A 23,801-nucleotide genomic window follows, 5' to 3' on the forward strand; every position below is an offset into this window, starting at 1 on the left:
CCTATTTGAGGCTCCAGCTGTTGTTAGACACATCCCATCACCCCTGTCTGCAATAAATTGTGGCTGGCAATGATGGGAGTTGTAGTCCAACTGCAGCTGGAGAACCTCAGTCTAGTCAGCTCTGGCATAATCAGTGTGAATCTTCCCCTCAGATACTAAAGGTCAGCCCAAAAATAAAAGTCTTGCTTCAACAGCAACAAAAGATCAAACTACAACACTCCCAGAAACAAACTTTCACAAGCGTGCAACAGCCACCAAGAATTTCTCTTAATATATACCCTTGCTGTTTTTACCTGGCATTCAGATGGTATTGTTAAAAAGCAATCAATCATCTTTATTTGGTCCATTGACCAGCAAAACAATTAAATTAAACAATTAAACAAGAACAAATCACAAGATACATTCAAATAATCCTACAAGACTCACCCTACATCAATATACTCCGGATTCTGCTAGCAATGTAGCAAAACTTTGCCACTGGGTAAGAAATATCAGTATCCTTATCTTCAAGAAGAAAATTCACTAACAGATCATTAGGAATACTGCTTTGACAGCAACCAGTTGTGCTAATAAGGGTCCAATGAAGCATTTCCTAACCTCTTTATACAATTCACAATGAAGCAGGATATGAGCAACCGTCTCCATTTCATGAGAGCTACAAGGGCAAATTCGTGCTTCTATTGGCCGATGATGGACTCTGCCATAAAGTAATGCAGATGGCAGTGCGTTAAAACGGGCTCTAGAAAAGGCCCAGCGATACTTGGAGAAAGTGATACTAAATAAATATGGAGCAGCAGAAAATCCTAGCCATGATTTTAAAGGTCTATACAGTTTTGGGAGAAGGGCAGTCTCATTTTGTAGCTCAATATCCAGAAGACGTTGGTAAACCAGAGCCTTTGCACCCTGGAGGCTCAACTCCAACAAATATTCAGGGTCTAACCCTATTGATACCAGTTTGTTGACTATCCTTTCAGACCAGGAGGGATGGTGGGGAGATAGCAAGAAAGAAAGGTATTAAACCTACTAGGTGCAAATGAATCTTCCGCCAGTAGTTAATAGTAATTCTCCAAACCCTAGTTTCCACCTTGGTTAGCCCGGCCTCTTGACACAGTACTGCATTAGCAGTACATTTGGGAGTACTAAACAAAGCTCTAAGAAAATCTGATTGTGTTCTTTCTAAACGGGTAAAATTATTATAAAGGCCTAACTGGGCTCCATAAATAACTTGTGATACAGATTTAGCTGTAAACAACTTGATGGCCGCTAGGATAAAGCCATTCCCTTTGATTATTGTCAAAAAGCTCCTCTCAGGGATACAGGCTTATGGTGCCCTCCTGAGATTTAGCAGAAGAATGCAAAATAGAAAGCTGGAAAGCAAAACCACTAAGTCGCAACAAAAGAAACACAAAGAGAAAATTATTGTTGTAGCTAACCTCTGCTCCTTAGATCTTTCAAAACTTGTGGCAAAAATTTACAAATTCTTGGCTGTGAGCAGATCAACTTCAGCAGGAACATTTCCAGATGGGACTTTTAGCTCGCTTTTTCTCCAGAATGGAAGGCGTGCGTTCACATATCAGCTAGATTTACCCCGAAGTCCCTGCAACCTATCAGAGAGCACTTCACACATTATTTGGGTTTCTCATTGTGCGTTAGAGCAATGATATATGTCAGGGGTAAAAAAATCCACTTTTTGTGTTGGTTTTTGGAGGGCAGATTTGAACTCGCACTGAAGCCTTGCAGTAAACCCATGGTAAAGCCTGCTGTCTGGAAATGCTCCAAGTCAGTTATCTTGAAGTTATAAGGCACGCCTGTAGAAAGCTTTTTGGAAATATTTTCCAAAAAGCTTTTTGGAAATATTTTCTCTTATCAAAACAAACACCAAAGATTATTGCTCTTGATTAGAAATACATCAATTTCCTGCATACTGTTATCAGCCAAGTATCTTTTCCGTTCATACAGAAGAATATTCTGAGAATACAGAATATATATAGAAACTGCATCATCCTACTTCCTGCTCTTGAGCAATAAGCAAGTTTACATTCTTGGGTATCAACAAGATACTCTGGGTACATCTTCACTTTTTTCTCCATTGTTCATGCAATCAGGTTTTCTGAGGAATCCAAATCAAGATGCTACATTTGAGTGTTTCTCTATTGCTTTCACATTTTTGTTAATATTGAGATTGTGGCATGTTTTCTCACCTCTTCCAATGGAGTTTCAGTTCCAAACTTTTACAAGTAGACTGACAAACCATGATCAATGCACCTGGCAGAGTAGTCCATGAGGCAGGTAAAGCCCTGCCTTTCTGCATTGCTTACCTGAGACTGGATGTCCCAACAGTATTGTTTTTACCTTATTGCAGCTTTGCAGATCTGATTAGAACAAATTTGATTAGAACAGTGGCACTGGGAGATGCAGTTCTATTCTCCATCCCCTACCCACCCTGCATGCTGTTTTCCTGATCTAAATCTACACCTCAGAGCTGCTATTATCCCCGTGGGGTGTGTACTCCCCCCCCACCCGCCACACCCTTGTACTGACAGCAGCTTTGGAGGATGATTTAGATTGGGACACCAGGAAAATGATTAAACACGCCCCACCCCCACAGCACCAATGCCTCAATCAAATTCTTCATCCTGAATTTCACTGTAAAGTTAAAACAGCAGCCCTTTTCACATGTGAACAGTGAACATATGAGGGGGAAACAGGTCCATACCTGCTGGCCATGCCCCCTGATGCAGACACAACTGCTGGCCATGCCACCTGATGCTAATATGCCTGCTGGCCATGCCTCCTCTCCCACAAAGGGTATTTTCTACATGCATAAGACCCCTTACAGCCAAATAAGCAGCCACCAGGGGGGCATGGCCAACAGATACACTCCTGCTTCTCCCTCACACATTCACCAAACACATGCAGGGAATGCTTGAGGAGGGCTAGAAATGTCAGGCGATCCACTTGTGAATCTCCTTCTGTGCAACATGTATGTAGCTTGGCCTCTCATGCACAGAAGGAGTAAGAAGACATGAGAGATGAGAAATGAAGAAAACAGAAAGGAACACAAACTCTGGCAAAAGAAATGCAAGGTGATAATAAGGGAGGCAAAAAGAGAGTTTGAGAAACATTTAGCTAAAAGCATGAAAGGGAATAACAAAAACTTCTTTAAATACATCAGAAGCAGGAAACCTGCCAGGGCGGCGGTTGGACCATTAGACAAAGCGGGAGTGAAAGGGATTATTAAGGAGGATATGGAGGTTGCCGAGAAGCGAAATGAGTTCGTTGCATCTGTCTTCACAGCAGAAGACACTGAGCATATACCTGTTCCTGAATCGGGCTTCTCAGGGACAGAGGCTAAAGAACTGAATCAGACAGAGGTGACAAGCGATGACATTCTAAACTGTATGAAAAAATAAAAAATTAGCAAATCACCAGGGCCAGACGGCATTCATCCAAGAGTCCTTAAGGAACTCAAATGTGAAATTACCAACCTCCTTGCAAAAATATGCAACTTATCCCTACTATCAGGCTCTGTACCGGAGGACTGGAAACACCAATTTTCAAAAAGGGATCCAGAAGCGATCTGGGAAATTAAAGGCTGGTTAGCTTACCATCTGTTCCAGACAAATTGATGGAAAGCATCCTCAAGGATAAAATTGTAAAGCACATAGAACAGGCCCTGCTGGGGGAGAACCAGCATGGCTTCTGCAAAGGTAAATCTTGCCTCACAAACCTTTTGGACCTCTTTGAGAGTGTCAATAAGTGTGTGGATAAAGGTGATCCAGTTGACATAGTATACCAGGACTTCCAAAAAGCTTTTGACAAAGTTCCTCACCAAAGACTCTAGAGAAAACTTAGCAGTCATGGGATAAGGGGACAAGTACATGTGTGGAATGGTAACTAGTTGAAGGACGGGAAACAGAGCAGAGGGTAGGTATAAATGGAGAGTTTTCACAATGGAGGGAAGAAAGAAGTGAGATCCCCCAGGGATCTGTACTGGGACTGGTAAGCAGCAAGGTGGCCAAATTTGCAGAGGACACCAAACTATTTAGGGTAGTGAAATCCAAAACAGATTGTGAGGAGCTCCAAAAGGATTTCTCCAAACTGGAGGAATGGGTGACAAAATGGAAAATGCCGTTCAATGTTGGCAGGTGTAAAGTGATGCATATTGGGGCAAAGAACCTCAACTTTACATATACGCTGATGGGATCTGAGCTGTCGGTGACTGACCAGGAGAGGGATCTTGGGGTCATGGTGGACAGCTCATTGTCTTTATTTAATGTGTGGCAGCTGTAAAAAAGGCCAGTTCCATGCTAGGGATCATTAGGAAGGGAATTGAAAATAAAATGCTAATATTATAATGCCTTTATACAAAACAATGGTGCAGCCACACTTGGGGTACTGCGTATAATTCTGGTCACCATATCTAAGAGATGTACATGCTGCCTAGAGATGTACATATCAGGAGGTATACAAATACAATGATAGATAGATAGATAGATAGATAGATAGATAGATAGATAGATGCCATTGTAGAACTGCAGAAGGAGGCAACCAAGATCATCAGGAGCCTAGAGCACATTCCTTATGAGGCAAGGCTACAACACTTGGGACTTTTTACTTTAGAAAAACAACAACTGTGGGGAGACATGATAGAGGTCTATAAAATAATGCATGGTGTAGAAAAAGTTGAGAGAGAGAGTTTTTCCTCCCTCTCTCATTAGGGGTGTGCACAGAACCAGTTCCATGCACACCTGGGAGGCGGACAGGGACTCCTTTAAAGCATGGGGAGACTGCTCTTACCTCCCCCACCAAGCTTTGGCATGGCTGTAAAAACTGCTGGTGCAGGGCAGCTGTATTCCCTCTTGCCACCCTGGTCAGCATAATACCAGAAGTGGTGAGCGCACATGTGCACATCATGCACACACCCGTGTGCCCGCCAGTCATTTCCAGTATTACACTGACCAGAACAGCAAGAGGGAACACAGCCACCACACGCCAGCGATTCATACAGCAGCGGCGGCGGGGGAAGTACGGCGGGGGAGGTAAGACCACCCACCCTACACCTTAAAGGAGCCCCTGTGTTCTGAACCTGTTTGGCATTCTAGGAATAGAATGCCGAACAGTCTCATGCACATCCCTATCTTGCATAACTCTAAAACCAGGGGTCATGAAACTGATTGCCAAGAAATTTAGGACCAACAAAAGGAAGTATTTTTCCACACAATGCATAATCAACTTGTAGCATTCTCTACCACAAGATGTGGTGACAGCCAACAACCTGAATAGCTTTTAAAAGGGTTTGGATAACTTCATGGATGGAGGAAAGGTCTGTCAACAGCTACTAGTCTGAGGGCTTTAGACCACCTCCAGCCTCAGGATGCCTCTGGATACCAGTTGCAAGGGAATAATAGCTGGAGAGAGGGCATGCCCTCAGCTCCTGCTTTTGGGCTTCCCAGCAGCATCTGGTGGGCGACTGTTTAATACAGGATGCTGGACTAGATGTGCTTTGAGCCTAGCCTGATCCAGCAGGGCTGTTCTTATGTTCTTATGAGTGATGATAAGATAAGATAGGAATAGGGAGTTGCGGACTTGGACAGATGGCTGCAGTTTGTTCAAGAAAGTATGTTGCTTTCTGAGGTAGCTAAGGGCATCTGAGTAGTTACTTGTGAGCAATCAAAAGAACAATCAGTTATGAGACAGCAAGGCACTGTTCATATAGCAAGCAGAATTATTCAGGTTTTATCTCTACAAATGGAGCTGAATGTGGACTATCTGTAGTAAGTAAAATGGTCTCCATGACTTGAATGGACTCAAATCAACATCTGAAAGAGAACGTTCTCCTTTTTGTGTAGTTTTTAAAGGTTCAGAATTGAAGTCACCTTAGAATCTGGACCTGGGAACCCCTTACGCTGTCAGACAACTCTCTTTGCTTGAAAAGCTGACAAGTTTCAGTTGGGGAAATGTTAGGCGTGTGTGTGAAAGCCTAGTGCCTCTGTGTCAGGAGACAGGAGGATTTTCTGGATTAAAAGTCTCAAAGGTATGTTTCAGCAAACCTTCCTAACACGAGGAGTGCTTTGGGCACTACATTCTGTTGGAGATCCAGCTCCAGATGGCATCAATCTTTTGCACCAGTAACCTTAAAGACCATTAAGGACATTGAGAGGAGAGATAGTCAGTGAGGGTCTCCTTCTCTTCCCTGCTTATCTCTGCCTCTATGGCCCTTCTATTGATAGAGTGTACTCAGGAACTTCCTGGGAGTGACTTCCTTCTTCTTCTTCCCATAATGCTTCTACCTCTCTCTCTGAGTACCATGCTTCTATAGGTCTCTCTCTGACCACTATGTAGCCAGAAGTTAGTTATAGGTCTTTTCCTATCATCATGTACTTCTGAATAAAGCAGATTAGTTTAACCTTAAATTAATCTCCGTGTTTATCATTTACAAGCTGTTGCACCTTAGATCTTCTTAACTTCTGCTGTAATGGGAATGAGTTAGCTCCTGAAATACTCTCCTATATTACAGGAGTTGCACTGACTGCCAATAAGTTTACGGGCAAAATACAAAGTGCTGGTTATAACCTATAAAGCCCTAAACAGCTTAGGCCCACGGTACTTAAGAGAGTGTCTTCTTCTGCATGATCCCCATCATCCACTGCATACATCAGGGGAGGCTCGTCTGTGGCTACCTTCATGTTGTCTGGTGGCCACCCAGGGACAGGCCTTCTCTATTGTCACCCCGAGACTTTGGAACACGCTTCCCGTGGGAATAAGAGTCTCCCCATGTCTAGCGGCTTTTAAAAAGTGTCTAAAGACTTATCCTTTTACCCAGGCCTTTTAGCTTTTTAACTTTGTAACTATTTAAATTTTGGATTATTTATTGATTTGTTTTAAGCTGTTTTTAATATTTAATTGATTTTAATGTTTTGTTTTTATTTGTTATGAACCACCCTGAGACCGTGGGCTGGGGCACTAAATAAATAAATAAATAGATAAATAGCCCCCACAGGGTTACAGGCCCAGCCCCTAACAGAGTTTTTGGGACTCAGATCTGATCTCAGGATTGCTAAAGGCACAGCTACAGTAATAAAGAGACAGCATGGATTCCAGCCAGATTAGCCTCAGTATTCCCAAGCTCAAACAACAGCGGCTGGCCATTTCAAATAAAATCCTATCTGATAAAATCAGATTTTATCAGATAGGACTCAACAATGTTCTGGAGAATACACAGAGTCCCAATGGGCAACAAGCAGATGCAAGAAAGCATTGGGATTCTCAAAACAAGAAAATTCTTGAAATCCCTGGGATGCATGTAAGTCCAAAACTATATACTCATTTTATGGGTGTGGAATTGTAAAAGACTGGATGAGCTTTATAACCGCAAGAGCCCCAGTGATACAGTCTTTTTCATTCAGAAGCTCTGCAACTTAAGGCTGAATGAAAGACAAAATCCTACTGAGCATATAAGCCGAATCCAGGATCTGGGAAAACAGCTTAAAGACTTGGGGGCACAGGCTCATTCAGGCTGCAATTGTGGGATTCATTTTGAACTCATTGCTTGAAAGCTATTAAGCCATTAAAATGGCAATTGAAGTTTCAGATGTATCTTCAAATTTAAAATATATATCTGGGTGTTTGGCTGAACATTTTTGTAGAAAGCAAGAAATGCCATCTGCTCCTGCAGATGGATCATGTTACATCATTCCACTCAGGCAGCACAAACAAAAGGTGCTTTCAGTGTAAAGGTGAAGACCATTTGTATTCTAATTGCCCTGCTAAGCCTGGGAAAGCTGCTGCTAACAGAGACAAGACAAAAGAAGAGAGAAAGAGGGTTAAGATCACTGATGATACAAACGATCCAAATTCCAAACTGGGAGGAGATTCTCATAAACAGTACATAAAGGGCAGGCCAAGCTTAAAAGTTATTATGCCATGAAACCAATAAAAATGTATTCTGCATAGATTCTGGAGCAACAGAAAATCTTTTGAAAGATATTAAACTGTTTATAGAATTGGATAAGGATTACAGGGTTCTGATTTATCTTGCAGATGGTAGATCCCTTTCTGCTGAGGGGAGAGGTGTTGCAAAAGTGCATTGTAAGCTACCTGATGGACAATGTGTGGCCGTTACTATTAAGGATGCATTATTTGTGCCATCATTTGAGAATAATTTGATTTCTGTGAAATATGGAGTTGAAAAAGGATGCAGAGTTGAGTTCAAAGACAAGCATTGTTATATTACAAATAGAGATGATTTTATTATGGCTGCAACTCTGACAGAGGATTGTTTGAAATGGACTCTATAAATGAAAGAGCAAGTCTAGCAACAGGGTGCAGTCACAAGTCATGTGACCTAGTTTGGCACTGCTGCCTTGATCATTGCGAAGTTAAAGTAATTCATGAGCTTGAGAAGGGGGGATTTACTGTAAGACTTTAAAGTACAGCCATGCAGAGAGGCTGCATCTAGATGTGACTGTTGCCTTTGTGCTAAAGCTGTGAAGCCTACCTTTCATAAGAGAGAGGAGAAAGAGTCACAGCACTCACTATTCATAGTGATCTTTGTGGTCCATCGGAAGAGAGCAAAGGTTGCAATCATTACATACATTTATTGATGATTTTGCAATATCTGCTTATGTTTATTCTCTGAGAGAGAAGAGTCAAGTGTTTCAGAAGTTTAAAGAGCATGTTGCACTGGTCGGTAACAAATTTGGAAGAAAGCCTCAGAGACCAAGGTCAGACAATGGAGGCGAGTACATATCAAATGACATGAAAACATTCTTGAAGGAACAGGGGATTGAACATAAGACTATTCCCCCATACACACCAGAATTGAATGGTGTGGCAGAGAGGAAGAATCACTCTTTACTAGAAATGGCCAGATGTATGCTGCAAGATGCAGGTTTGGCAAATAGGTTCTGGGGGAAAGCAGTGATGACTGCCAGTTATTTACAGAACAGATTGCCACCCAAATCAGTAGAAAAGATACCACTTGAAGTGTGGTTTGGATGCAAGCCTAGCCTAAAGAATATCAGAATATTTGGATATGAAATATATGCATATGTACCAAAAGCAAAGAGAAACAAGCTGAATTGCTGAAGTAAGAAAGGAATACTCTGTGATATGTACTAGGAAGAAAAGGATACAGAATCTTTAATGTTGAAACTGGTGATATTAAAATTTGCAATGTTGTGTACTTTGCTGAGAGACAACGGCCAACTAAAGGTGTTGTGTCAGACAGTGGGCCAAAGATCCAGATGAGTGAGGAACCAGGTGAGCAGACTTTCATATACCTCATACCAGCCAGTGAACCCAAACCAGAACCAGGCTCAGAAAGCATTGCACAGCCTGAGTCAGAACTGAGGCTCAGAACTGAGGCCCAACAAAGGGGCTCCACCCAAAAGATTCATACCAGAAGTGAAGAGTTTCAGGAACTCTGCACATGGCAAGATGTTGAAAAGATGCCAACCTACAAAGCTGAGCAATAGAGGAAAGCTGCAGAAGAAGAAATTGAATCTCTGCACAGTAACAAGACATGGACACTTGTGGAACTACCTGCTGGAAGAAAGATTGTAGGATGCAAATGGGTCTTTAAAGTCAAACAAGATGCACAAGGGGATGTACAGTGCCACAAGGCAAGGCTAGTAGCCAAAAGCTACACTCAAATATATGGTGAAGACTATGATCAGACATCTGCACCAGTTGTGAAACTTCCATCAGGACACTACTCAGCACAGCAGCAACCAGAAAGATGCACGTTGACCACTTGGACATAAAGATGGCCTTCCAACGTAGAGAAACTGAGGAAGATATCTATATGCAGCAACCACCAGGCTTTGAAGAATCTGGAAAAGAGAGTGTATTGGCACCAGTGGCCAGACAGTGTCCAACAGGTTTCTTTTGGATTCGAAGGCAATAAGCTCAAACCAGTGTAGATGCCAAAGAAGTTTTATTAGACACAGCTGAACAATGTTTTAAAGAGGATTACAGAATAAAAGAGAAAACATACATCCCTGATCTGACACGATCTGTTTCACCAGAGAGCTCCCCGGACGGTGAAAGGATGTGGCTCCTGCCAGCTGGTGCACAGCACCTTCCCAGATCTTGATCTACACTGAAGCTCCAAATTACTAAAGTGTCTTTATCTTTCTTATACTGTTACATTTCTCACAAGCAGCATCAAGAAAGGGGCTGTGGGTCCCCCTTATCAGCAGCCTGTGTGAGACCAATGCACTCGGCCAGTAGCCAAGTGCATTCCAATCCCAGGCAGCACAATCTTCCCAAGCCCTCTGCTTCAGGTGGGCAATTAGCGCGTATGTTTTAAGTAAACTTTATCTGTGCCTAGCTATACTAATTGGCATCAAAGTCAAAATATTGATACAGGAATATACAGATGGTTACACAGTTTTCAATACAAAACAAGAGTACAGGGTTCTTAAAGGTTAAAGCTAGAGAGGTTTAGAATGACTCTTTTAAATACATGGATATAAGCAGTGTATAGAAGTTTACACATGTGCAGAGGGTAAAAGTGGATCACACCACTAGGCCTCCTCGCCCATATCTTCCACAGTGCCACTACAGAGGGGCTTGTGTGCAAACTTCAAAATATCATTTATGGCTTAAAGCAAGCTGCTAAAGCATAGAATGAAAAGCTAAACCAACTGCGGCTCAAGGACGGGTTCACACAAGGACAAGCTGACCCCCACCTATACTCAAGATTCAAAGACAGTAAATGGACTTACATTGATGGCCTAGTTATTGCATATGAGGAAAAGCAAGACAGCCACAAGGTTGTACAACACCTGAAAAAGGAAATAAAGGTGAAGGAACTTGGGAACATCTCCTACTTTCTTATTTATTTATTATTATGTATTATTTATTTATTACACTCATATACCGCCCCATCCAAACGGCTCTGAACAGTGCACAGCAGCAAAAAAAAACCCCATGAATCAGTCCTTTAAAAACAATCATTACAAAACAATCTAAAAACAGTTTAAACCCTTTAACAATTAAAACATTTTAAACGGTTTGAAAACCCTGGAAGGCCAAGCCAAACAGATAGATTTTAAGGGCTCTCCTGAAGGCCAACAATGAACTCAAGCTACAGATTTCTGCTGGGCTTGCATTCCACAGCCCAGGAGCAGCTACAAAGAAGGCCTGCCTCTACGTCACCACCGGATGTATCAGTGGTAATTGGAGACAGACCTCCTTAGATAACCTTAACATGCAGTGGGGATTGTGCAAAAGAAGGCACTCTCTGAGGTAACCTGGACCTAAGCCATTCAGGGCTTTAAAGGTAATAACCAGCACTTTGTATTTTGGCCAGTAACATATCAACAGCCAATGCAACTGTAGTGGAGGAATGAGGCCTAAAAATAAGACTATGTATTGTAAATTGCATTGCTATTCAGTGTATTAAGAAAGCTGTACAGGGTTAAAAGGTCATGGCTTCTGTTCAGCAGTTTCATTTTTTAGGGTGATGAAATGTACTGGTTTGATTTTGGAGAGAAATGAAGATTTGATTTTATTGGTCATGGTATGAAAATGGAGGGAAATTGAGTTATACTGATTGGGTATTTTGAAAAATACAGGAGGGAAGTTTGTGTATATATAGGAGGCTGCTTTCAACAGAGTTTTAGTACAGTTTGAAGAAGTGAAGAGTGCAGGGCAGTACAAGTTGAAGTTACATGTTGGAGAGCTGGAGGAGTTCAGATTCAGAGGAAGAAAGAGAGACAGTTTGGCATTTGGAATGTAAGCTGAGAGTCTAGAAGAAAACTGGAAAAGGAGTTCAAAAAGTAGTACAGAACTGAAGAATTGCTGGCACAATCTGAGAGAGGATCAGAACTGGGGCTAAAAGATCTGTGAAATCACTGGCGCAGAGTAGAAACTCTGGAGAGCTAAAACACTCACAAGAATGAAGAAAAAGTTGGGAATGAATTTCAGAACTGTCAAGAAGAACAGGACCTGAGGCTGAAAAAGGGAAAAGCTGGGGTTGCTGAAAAAGTTGAAGTGATTGCAAAGGACTCTAAGTCAGAGACAGAGGTGCTCTTACCCCTGGACTTTGGGGCTGATGTCCAGAGCCTCCACACCCCCTTGGGGTGGGGGGCAAATCCTCTTTAGTCTGTTCTGGGTGATGTAGTATGAGTATGATTGTGGCCTGTGTCAGGTGCTTTAGAGACAGATTGGGGAGTGGGGAAAGAAATATGCGGGATGAGAATATGTTAAGTTGCATGTTGAAATATTTCTGCAAATGCGTATTTACATAAATATACCTGTTTTATATTCTTACATTCTTGTGAGTTCAGTTGCTGTTTGTGCCCTCCAAACCCCACCAATACTGTGGATGTGGATGTAGGGATGATGCTTAACTTGCAGTGGGTGGCAGGTGGGGGGCTCCAAAGGCTTTTAGGTCCAGGCTCCAAAATTATCTAGATTCATCTCTGGTCAGTTGGGTGTGTTGTGACCACCTTTTCTTTATTTCTTATGCTCTTTTGGTTGCTGTTTTTTTTTTAATTTAAAAAATTAAGGAACTATTAATTTAAATTGAACTAATCTTAAACTAAAATTACTTGTTTATCTTTAAAGAAAAATCGTAGCTTCTGTTTTCTCCACCCCACACCAAAAACCTTTACCATTCTACCGGTTTTTTGATGCAACAGAGGTTTGAAAGGCTGTTGTAGTACTCAGCCAGAGTAAGCCTTAAAATCTACTTGGTGGCAGCAGTTAAACTTAGAAGAGCTGTTTGAGACCAGGCCCTGGCAAGTGGTAGCAGCATGGGGCAATCCATGTCTGTTGTTTTTTATCTCCAGACTGGAGACTCTCCCTGTCTCTGTAGAATTTTTTTCCTCATTTAGGGCCCTTTGCAGGATGAAGTGGAGAGAATCCTTGAACCATTTCTCCCTGCGACTTCCTACTAGAAAGTAAATAGCTGGGTTGATGCTGCTATTCACAGAAGCAAGCAAATAAGCGACCTTAGGGGATTTATAATCAGTAAACTCGCTTAGAAGGTGTTGTACACTGAGAGGGGTTGCAAAAGTTACAAAGAATAAGACAGTGAGTAGAACAGTTTTATAGACACCCTGCTGGCATTGCTGTAAACAGTACCTCACTTTTATGAATAGGAACAGACTAGACAGAATCATGATGGGAGTGAAGATAAAAAGGTTTGTAATAACTATTATTCTGGTTGTATACTGACATAATACAGAAGGTTGCAACGATAAAGAACAAGAGGAAATATTAATGCCAGACAGTACAATGGCAAAGGACCACAGTACTCCAGATATAGCACCAGACAACCACTTGGAGCGTTGGTAATGGTACCAGAATGGGAAAAGGACACAGAGATACCTCTCTGTGCTGATGGCTGTTAGGAAATATATGCCAGTACTGCAAAAGAACAATTCCATCCTGTACAATGTGTACATCTGCGTACACCATGGAAAATGACAGCTTCCAAAATATTCAACTGTAAAGACTATGGTGACAAACATGCAGCAAAGGAGAAAGCTAGAGTCAGCTACTGCTAAGTTGAAGATGTAGATAATGAAGTAGTTCTTCCTGAGGTGCAATCTGAGAAGCCAAAGGACAATCCCGTTCCCCAGCAGGCCGAAAAGGCAAATGAACTGATTGATGATGTAGATAGCCATTTCTTCCGCCTTGTGCTGGTGATGCCAACATCCTGTGTTGTTATTACTATATTGTGTCCAGCAATAATTTAATGCATTTGCAGAAGGCAAGATTGCTGGTGTCATCTCAGTCATCTCAGAGCCTCTGCTGGGGATTGACCACATCTTCCTCTCCCACAGTCATTTGCCACCTGAAAGCAGAGAAGCAATAATTAGGCTGTATTCTCATGGGATGAAGAATTGGAGCTTCATGCAACCCCCAATTTGGTTGATGGTTAATACATGGAGCAGCCACTGGACAACACATATTGGATGAGGATTAGAAAGCAATTTACGAATCTACCTCACCCACATACATTGGTCTGAGATTAAATTCTAGTCCTATTGAGACATGCGAACCTGGATGCAGGCCCCTCAAATGCATAGCAGAGATAGGAAGTGCACTGATTTTCCTGTGTTCAACATGTGTGAGTAATTGTACAGATCCATAGCTCTATACACTGTACACTAGTTATATGAGTGTTGAATATAATGTATGAATAAATAGGGCTTATGTGTTGACATTCACAAAACTGAGACTGGTGTGAATAACTGAAAATATTAACCCGATGGTGGAAAACATAGAAACATAGGAAGCTGCCATATACTGAGTCAGACCATTGGTCTATCAAGCAGAGGCGTATCTAGTGAAAATTGCGCCTAGGGCGAACACTGAAATTGCGCCCCCTGTCCAAACATCTGACACTCATCTTTCAGATAACTTTACCATAATATCAGCTCAAAAATGCAAGTCAAGCTCGTTAATCTTTTAATATTTCAAAAACTATTCAGCAGTGGACATAGCCAGACCAAAAAATGCTGGAAAACTACAAATTTCAGTATGCTGGGGCTCATGAAATACCCAAAAACTATGTGGAGGTGTACTTGGAAAACTAAACAAAAGTGCCTGTCTAATTCTCTACTATGCATTGTAGCATCACTATTACATAAGTTTTAAAATTAAATGGAGAATTGGACTTTTCCCAGATATTCTGAAAATAATTCAAGGATATGCAGAGTAAACTGTGTCACTGCTTGGAATATATTCTAGTCTTTCAGAAAGACAGTTAAAATGAGAGAAAGAGAGCAAGAAACTCCCAGTCGGCCTTAATACTAAGGATTTCACACTGATTCAAAGACAAACTCACCATTAATAGCCATATTATTAAGACATCACATTTAACTCACTTATCACAAGAGCAAATGAATACAATCCTAGCTCATAAGCTTCAGCTCAGTATTCACAAGCCCTGATTCTCTGTACATAGTGCCAATCTGAATATGTGTACAGTGTCTTATATTATATTATTTTTTTTTAAAAAAAAAAAACTGTTTACCTGTAGCCCCTTCAGGGGGCTTTCTAAAGGCTGTGGGGGTTGGGGGGGTCTGCAAAGGTTTTCCCTCCCCCCGCTGGCCTCTAGGGCCTTGCAGGGACAATTTGATCATGTGCGGTAGCCATTTTTAAAATTATTATTTTTTAAATGACCGCTGAAAACAAAATGGCCATCGTGCATGCTCAAATGACCTCTGCAAGGCCTGGCATGGCCTAGAGCCTCACAGAGGCCATTTGAGCACGGTGGCCATTTTGTTTTCGGCAGCCATTATTTTTTAAAAAAAATAATTTTACAAAATGGCGCCCCCCTTAAAGTGGCACCTGGGGCACATGCCCTGCCTGACCCACCCTAGATATGCCCCTGCTATCAAGCTCAGTATTGTCTTCACAGACTTCACAGGCTTCTCCAAGGTTGCAGGCAGGAATCTCTCTCAGCCCTATCTTGAAGAAGCCAGCGAGGGAACTTGAAATCTTCTGCTCTTCCCAGAGCAGCTCTATCCCCTGAGGTGAATATCTTACAGTGCTCACACAGTCTCCCATTGATATGTAACCAGGGCAGACCCAGCTTAACTGAGGGGACAAGTCATACTTTCTACCACTAGACCAGCTCTCCTCCAACAACCAAAGGGTGCAAATCTCTCTGGACTGGAAACTGAGCCTGAGTCCAGATGACTGTTTCCTGAAGTGATTTTACTGCTAAGCTAAATCAGAAATATAAATAAGGTTCCTCAAAGAAGGGATACCAACTAGCATAAACTAGAGGTTTTGTGCTACAGTCATTTATTTAACCGGTGACACCCACACTAATCCTTCTCGACCTGTCTATCACATCCTTCATCAACCAGCATAAAGAACTGGCCTCATCCCTGTGCATGCTGAATTAGTCCAACTAAAAGCACCAGGGAGTTATTCACATATGGCTTCATAAGATGGGATTTATTCACACATGGTATCTGAAGAGCGAATCTGCTTTGCAGAAGAATCGCAGATGTTTAATTTGGAGGATTAAATGGACAGTTCACATAGGGTCGGCTCCTCTCCGCAATCCCTGCAGATCTGTTTCCTGTGTGCATTTCCACCATTTGCTCTAATTTATTTATCCAACAAATCACATCCCAGGAGAAGGTGAGAGAGCTGCTGTTGTTGTTGTTGTCGTTTTGTTAGTTTGACAAATGGTTACAGAAGACCCCAAGACCAGCATGACAAGTTGCCAACAACAGAATGCTTAACCCTAACTCTAACCCTGCCTTTGTGAGTGACTGCCTTCATCACCTCATGTTTCCCCACCCCAACCCAGACCATTTAAGAGGTCGGAAAGTTTAAAGTAGAAATCATTGCTTTCTCTCTGTAATAAAGAAAAATGCAGCTAATGGAATAGGCTCAGAGACAAAGGGCTCAGGTGCTGTAGTCTCCATTCTGCATATGTAAAGCTATAAGCATTTAACTCAGGAATTTCTCCCTCCCCTTCTGGACTCCCTCCACAGAATTTCACCAATCTGCCACAAACTTTCTCCCCACTTGCCAAGCACTTGCCATTGCAAATCACTCAGAGTGGACTATACCCAACACAGCTTTCAAACTCTCCTTCATTGAGTTTTGAAAAATGCCAGATTACTGCCAATGGCCACTCCACACATCACAGAGAAACTGCAGAGCATAACAGAAGCCTCGGGTTTGTTTGTTTTTAAAAGCCACTGGTAATAGAGGGTTTTTTAAAGCCAGACATACTTTGGGCTAAGCCAGAATGTGCAACTTTGATTCGCAGGCAGGGGGAGAGAATCGTGTCTGTACTGGTCCCTGATAGCCCACAGGGACTTTGGGGTAAATGCAGCTAATATTTGGACTGACACACTCCATTCCAGAGGAGATTTGAAGTAAAAGCCATGTGTGTAAAGCCTCCAGGAATTTAACAAACAAATTCTGCCCCACTTCAGCCTTAGCCTCTGCACACTCCATTCTTAACAGATAAAAGAGGTTTTTCCTTTCACTTTCTTTCACACACATGTGTTTTGGAGCCCTCAACCTATTTTTCTTATTTAAACTATAACCACCCCACTGTCCCAAGTGTTAAATTACTACTACTATTACTATGCATATTTATATACTACTTTTTAAGTTGCATTTTCAAAGCAACTTACACAGAAAAAATAAAGAAATAAATAAGATGGTTCCCTGTCCCCACAGGGCTCACAATCTTGGAGGGATGCTGTGCTGGGGTTGGAGAGGTCCAGCTGCTCTCCCCTTCCTAAATATAAAGAAAATCACCACTTGAAAAAGTGCCTCTTTGCTCAGTTAGCAGGGGTAAAATTAGCAGTAAACCCAGATATACTGCTAAACACAGAATGACAGTAAACACAGAATGACAGTAAAATGCAGTGGTGCCCACCTGAGGCTCTCCAGTTGTTAAGGCTCTACTCATGATCCACAGCCACCACTTGCTAGGGCTGTGGGGAAGACAAGCGTTCACCTGCCTTCCCCAGCGGATGAGCAGTTGCTGTGCTGCTCTCCACTACTCCGCACACCCAAGAGCAGGAGGACTGCTCCCTCCCGCATACCAGGATGCCCCACACCATGAGAGTGAGGGCTGCTCTCCTTAGAGCAGCCACCAAGCTCGACGTGGCCACTGCTCCCCCACCCCGGCACTCTGCCAAAAATGGTGGAGGCCAGGGGGAAGTCTCCAAATCTGGTGGCGATCGCCCAATCGCCTACTGAGGTTAAATGAACCACAGGTTTGTTTAACCTCAGCAAAATGCCAGGTTTAAAAATTGGGCTACTCTCCTCCAGAGCAGCTGGGAGCCCTCCTCATGCTCCAGATGACATGAGCTACCTGGGGCAACCCTGGAAGATAAGTCATGAGAATAGGTTTGTTGTTGAACAGCAACGGCTATCATAGAAGGCTAGAGCTGGAAGGGACCTTGGAGGTCTCCTATTTCAACCCCTGCTCAGTGCAAGAAACTGATATAGCATCTTTGACCAATGGCTGGATGTCTAGCCTCTAAAGACCTCCTGTCTAGCCTTTAAAGACCTCTGGTGAAGGAGAGCCCACCACTACAGAAGGCAGATCTCTGCACAGTTGAACAGCTCATAAAGCGAAAATGTTCTTCCTGATGCCTAGCCTAAGAGGGTTTTCCAGGGTTTTAAAACTGTTTTAATTGTTTTAATAATGGTTTTATGTTGTTTTTATAGTTTTTTATTTTAACAGTTAATTGATTTTAGTGTTGTTTTTAATGTAAACCTCCCTGAGCCATTTTTGGAAGAGTGGTATAGAAATCAAATAGATAGATAGATAGATAGATAAGAGGTCATTCACACAATCAAAAACTGTGGTCTGTGATCCCAATTTTCAGTTGTGTGGAAGCAAGGTAGGAGGAGAAACTGGGTAGCCTTTCCTCCTACCCTTGCTTCCACACAATCATATCTACCCAGCTTTTCCTCTTACCTTGCTTCCACACAACCAAAATTAGGACCACACACAGCTCCCAAACCCAGGCAGAACACAGTTTTTGAGTGTGTAAATGACCTCTAAATCTTCTTCCTTGTAATTTCAATGTATTAGTTCTAGTCCTGCCTTCAGGATCAACAGAGAACAAGTCCTCTCCTCTTTTTGTGTGATCACCCTTCAGATATTTGGCTGTCACATATCCCTTTCATCTTTCCTTCTTCAGGCTAAACATACCCAGCTCCTTCAATCCTTTATCATAGGTTTCCAGACCCCTCACCATTTTTGCTGTCTCCTCTGGACCCATTCAAGTGTATCAACAAGCTTTTTTAATGTTTAAATTTAATTTAAATGTTTTTTTAATTAAAATGTATTCCAAGTTCAATCTGTCCAGCATGGAATAGAGTGGGACTAGTACTTCACATGATGTACACATTATGCTTCTGTTAATGCAGCTTAAGATTGCATTTAACCTTTTTAGCACCTGCAGATCATGTTCTGATTGTTGGTCCTTTTCACATGTACTTCTGCTGAGCCAGGTCTCGCCCATCCTCTATTTGTGCATTTGATTTTCCTTACCCAAATGTAGGACTTTACATTTATCTGTGTTGAGACATCTTGTTGGTTTTGGCCCAATATTCAAGCCTATCCAGATCAGACTGAATCTTGATTCTGTCAGCTAAGCTGTTAGCTATCCCCCCACCCCAGCTCGATATAACCTGCAAATTTGATAAGTATCCCCTTTATGTCATTGATGATGATGATGATGATGATGATGATGATAAAATTTGAACAGCACAGGGCCTAGGACAGAGCCCTTTGGCACTCTATTTGATACCTCTCTCCAGGAGGTCATGGAGCCACTGATAAGTGTTAATTGGATATGTTTGTTCAACCAGCTGTGAACCCACCTAACCATAGCATTTTCTAGCCCACATTTTATCAACTTCTCAACAAGAATGTCATTGGAGTCTGTGTCAAATGCTTTACTGAAATCAAGATACACTATGTCAACAGCATTGCCACGATCTACCAAACTAGTAACTCTGTTGAAAAAGATCTGAAATGACTTGTTTTTAACAAATCCATGCTGGTTCCAGATTCTTTTCTAAGTGCTCACAGCCAAACGACTTAATTATCTGTTCTAGGATCAGATTATCCCCAACTGCAATAAATTGTGGCTTGGGGTGTTGGGAGTTTCATCCAATAACAAGTGCAGAGCCTCTGAGTTGGCAACCCCTGGCATTATAAATGTGAATCTTCCCTTCAGACACCACAAAGGTTCATCCAAATATAAAAGTCTTGCTTAAAATAAAATTTTAAAAAGATCAAGCTTCAGCTATGACAACACTTCCAGAAAAGAACTTCCACAATTGTAAAGACACCAATAACACCTTTGTATTCACCTTTGCTATTTTTACCTGATTCTCGGTGGTGTTGATAAAAAGCTGCTCTCATGGAGGAGACAGGAATGCGGGCTTACAGTGTCAACCTGAAAATTAGCAGGACAATGGGAAATGGGGACTTGGAAAGAAAAGCCATTAAGTCACAATTAAAGAAACACAAAGAGAAAATCATTATTTCAGCGAAGTTTTACCTTCTTCTCCTCTGATCTGTAAAAGTGTGTGGCAAAAGTTTATCAGTTCAGTAGCTGGCTTAATCAAATCAGCTTTAGCAAGTTAGGTCTCTTGTAGTTATAATGCAGCAGCTTCTGCAGAAAGGTTTTTGAAAATATTTCCTTTTATCAAGACAAGGTTTATCAAGATTGAAGATTATTGCTCTGAGTTACAAGGACATCCTTTTCCAATATACTAGCATCAACAAAGTGTCTTTTCCGTGCTGGCAGAGCAATATAGAATATATAGAAATTGCATTAACCTACTTCCTGCTCTTGAGCAATGAGCAGATTTACATTCTCAAGCATCAACAGGATGCTCTAAGTACTATCTTCACTATTCTATTTTCTTCAGATATGACAACATTCATCTAGTCAGCTTTTCTGAAGAATCCCAATTGTGTTTCTGCATTTCAGTGTTTTCCTTTTGCTTTCCCAATATTTTTAAATACCTGGTTTGTGACAATTTTTCTCACTTTCAGTGCACTTGTAGCAACAGCCTTCTACATGTAGACTGACAAATCACTATTGATGCACCTTGTGGGTGTGGTCTGATAGTTAGTGATGTGTTTGGAAGCCCCGCCATTTTGAGACTGGATCTCCCAGCATTTTTGTTTTTACTCCTTAGCGACATTGTTTCATGAGGGTATTTCTTTTCATACAAGGGAAAACAATATGTGAAAACCCACATTTACAGTTGCTGAAACTGCTGATGGAAACTTTAAAGCTAGAAAAGGACTTCATACATCTTGCTTAAGCTTCAAACCATCATATGATTACTGAATCTCAGCATAGAGAGTGCCGACCAGAGTATAGAGATCAGTTTCTGTGGTCCAGATGGCTAGATATGGATCAGTCAAAAAAATCTTGGCTTTAGTCAGAATTCTCTTAACCATTTTGACAGCTCAAAGTAACTTTCCCATTACTCTGAGCATAAGCAGGTGAAGATGTCTGGTGATCGATTTTCCACTGAATCTGAAATGAATTCTGCTGACACCAATTGTGTTCCATTATCTGAGACTATGGTGAGGCTGTTCTCGTGCACAGGCAAAAACGGGCTAAGGAAGCCCAGCCCAGTTTTGCCTGTGCATGAGTACCACCAGGAGCTGCTTGGCTCCTGGCAGCACGGCGGCAAACCCACCTACAGAGCCCACCATCATAATGAGGTTAAGGGAGCAAGTTCTCCCTATTTAGAACCCACCTGCTTGCCCTCCCTCCCTCCTTGTTACCGCCACTCCTCCTGCCACTTTCATGGCAAGCTATAATGTCACTATTATCACTCACCACCATGTGCAGGAGGCAGATGGAAGCAGCAGCAAGGAGGGTGGGCAATGCAGAATGCCTGCTCGCTACCACCACCTTCTCTGCTGTTGCTTTCATGGCAACCCATAATGACATTGCCACGTCGCACAGCAACTTAATTACAACTTATTGCAAAAGCGGTGGTGGAGGCAGTGGCCAGGAAGGAGTGTGGGCAGGCAACAGGGAATGCACACTTGTTCACAAGGCCTGCCTGCATCCACAAAAAAGTGAGTGGGCAAGCAGGCGACAGGAGGTGCTCAGGCAGATGGGGAGTGCAGGGGCACGGACTTTGCCTGGGGCACTCCTGAACCTTGGGCTGGCCCTAACTGTAGTCACAAGCACTTCTGTAGCTGTTCCCTCTAACTGAAACTTCCCCTTGTGTTACTGAGTTATTCCTGCCGGCTGCCCGCAATTCTGCTACTTAGTTCCACGTACATTGATAAAGGGAGAAATCTCTTAGGGACAAAAGATAAATCTGCCTGGGAGGATATAGTTGACCCACATCACTGTCAATGTTCTTGACATGAAACCCCAACAAACCCCAAGGCTTTGGAATGCACTTCTCCTCATCAACCTTTCGGAAAGGGATCTAACATCCTCAATCCCTTCCACCTATCCTGTACGCATATCTCCCATTCACCCTCCTCTGTAACTAAAGACAAAAGTGGACTTCTCTCATGCCAAATTCCTTCTTTGCATTAAGCAAGGATGTGTCATAATTTTCTTTGGTGCTAAGTCAGGACTCATCAGGCTTGTTCACATAGTCGTTTGAATCTAAGTTTAACGTGAGTTACCAACATTAGTGAAATTGTGTGAACCTATGCCAAGGCGGGAATCTAGAGCTATAAACAACCTTGGAATGGGTTCACACAATCACACTAATGTTGAAAGCCCACATTAAATCTAGATTCAGATTACTGTGTGAACAAACCTACTGTGGTCTGAGAGCACTTTAAATTCTTCCCTCATATCTCCTTTAATCAGTCACAGCTGGGCTTTGAGGCTTAGAATTTCCTGGTCCCAACAATTTTCAGATCAAGATCAATTAGAAGCCCTAGATATAAGATTAAGATCAGAGAGAGAGAGAGAGACATTTATTCAGTCATTGACCAGCAAAAATTTACAATAAAAAAGTACACATTTTAGATTAAGATCATTAGATTACTAGATTATACACTCTAAAAAGAAGTTTAAATTTTTGGATCAAGACCAATCAGGTGAGTACATAAAAGATAAAAGTTCTGTTTATCTTAGGGCAGGTTAAGATACAGTAAATTTAGTATATAACTTTAGGGGGGATAGTCCCAATTTAGTTTAGATGATGTCTTTTTTTCTCCTCTCTCTCTTCCTTTATTATTATTATCCTTTTTTCTTTCTCCTGATTAACTTTTATTGCTGCCTCAGGATTTTTAAAATTTTAATCCAAACTAGATTCCTATTAATAATGAAACCCGGTTTGAATCATCTTATTTTTTTTTCAATGGCATAACTCATTTAAGAAGATATATTTTGTATTAAGATTAACAGAAGATTTCTTTATAATTAAGCTTACTTTATAGGTGGCTATGTGTGGCTAATTTAGAATACAAATAGGCAGGAGCCAGGTTTATTCAGATATGTAATCGAGTTTTTTCATGAATAACATAGGTTGCTTTGTAATTGTAACTCAAACTAGATTCCCATTAATAATGTAATCTGGTTCGAATCATTTTGTATTCTCTTTAACAGTACAACTAATATCAGAAGATATATCTTGGATTAATGATCAACAGGAGATTTACTTTATGATTATACTTACTTTTTGTGTGGCTAATTTAGAATACAAAATATGTGGGAACCAGGTTTATTTGTATTTGTAACCGTTTCAATTCGGTTAAAGAATGGGGAAAGGTGTTAGGATAGAAGAGATTTTGTTTTTGTGTAAACTCTGTCATATTTCATATGTGAGAAGTTGGAAGCTCAGAGATGTAACCATTATTTTGTTCTCTTTTTCTGTATTTAATAAAAATAAAATTCTTTGGCAGTGGGGGGAAGAATTGCCTGGTCCCTCTCCATTATTAGAGACTACAATATAGGGTTTAGCTGGACCATATCTACATTTTCCCTCTCCATTTGCAAAGGTAGGGCTTTGGGTTTTCTCTCTCTCTTTCTTCTTCCCTGTCTGATTAAAGGGATTCTAAAGTAGGAATCAGTTGGAGTTTGCCTACACCCTTCTCTTCTCCCACACTCCTGGGTTGCTGCACACTAACTTGCTGGGTGACCTCCAGCTCTACAGAACTGATAAAGTATTGCTGGCAGGCACTTGGAACCATCCATGCCTTGGCTCTTTTCCATAAACGTTTAGTGGCCACTAACAGCTTCACAAGTAGTGACACTCACCTATTGTTCCCAGCCATATCAAAAAGCTTCACTGTTGGTTTCAGGGTCTCAAGACCCAAAAACAGATTTGAG

The 23,801-nt window shown here is 41.7% G+C and overlaps 2 protein-coding genes across 4 annotated transcripts in view; one reads left to right on the forward strand and one right to left on the reverse strand.

The window, feature by feature from the left end:
• RHOD (ras homolog family member D) overlaps nucleotides 1–23,801 on the forward strand; it is a 100,573-nt gene that overhangs the window by 45,537 nt on the left and 31,235 nt on the right. The gene's annotated exons all lie outside the window — the stretch shown is intronic.
• On the reverse strand, nucleotides 12,678–13,781 carry LOC128328575 (mas-related G-protein coupled receptor member H-like). Its single transcript, XM_053258715.1, has one exon. The coding sequence runs from the start codon at nucleotides 13,755–13,757 to the stop codon at nucleotides 12,678–12,680; it is 1,080 nt and encodes a 359-aa protein (XP_053114690.1). The 5' UTR covers nucleotides 13,758–13,781.

This window comes from Hemicordylus capensis, chromosome 1, assembly GCF_027244095.1.
Source record: "Hemicordylus capensis ecotype Gifberg chromosome 1, rHemCap1.1.pri, whole genome shotgun sequence".
In the NCBI taxonomy this organism is placed as follows: Eukaryota; Metazoa; Chordata; class Lepidosauria; order Squamata; family Cordylidae; genus Hemicordylus; species Hemicordylus capensis.

Coding starts and splice junctions, on each gene's coding strand:
- LOC128328575 (XM_053258715.1), bottom strand. CDS start 13,757: ATGACTGAGATGACACCAGCAATCTTGCCTTCTGCAAATGCATTAAAT.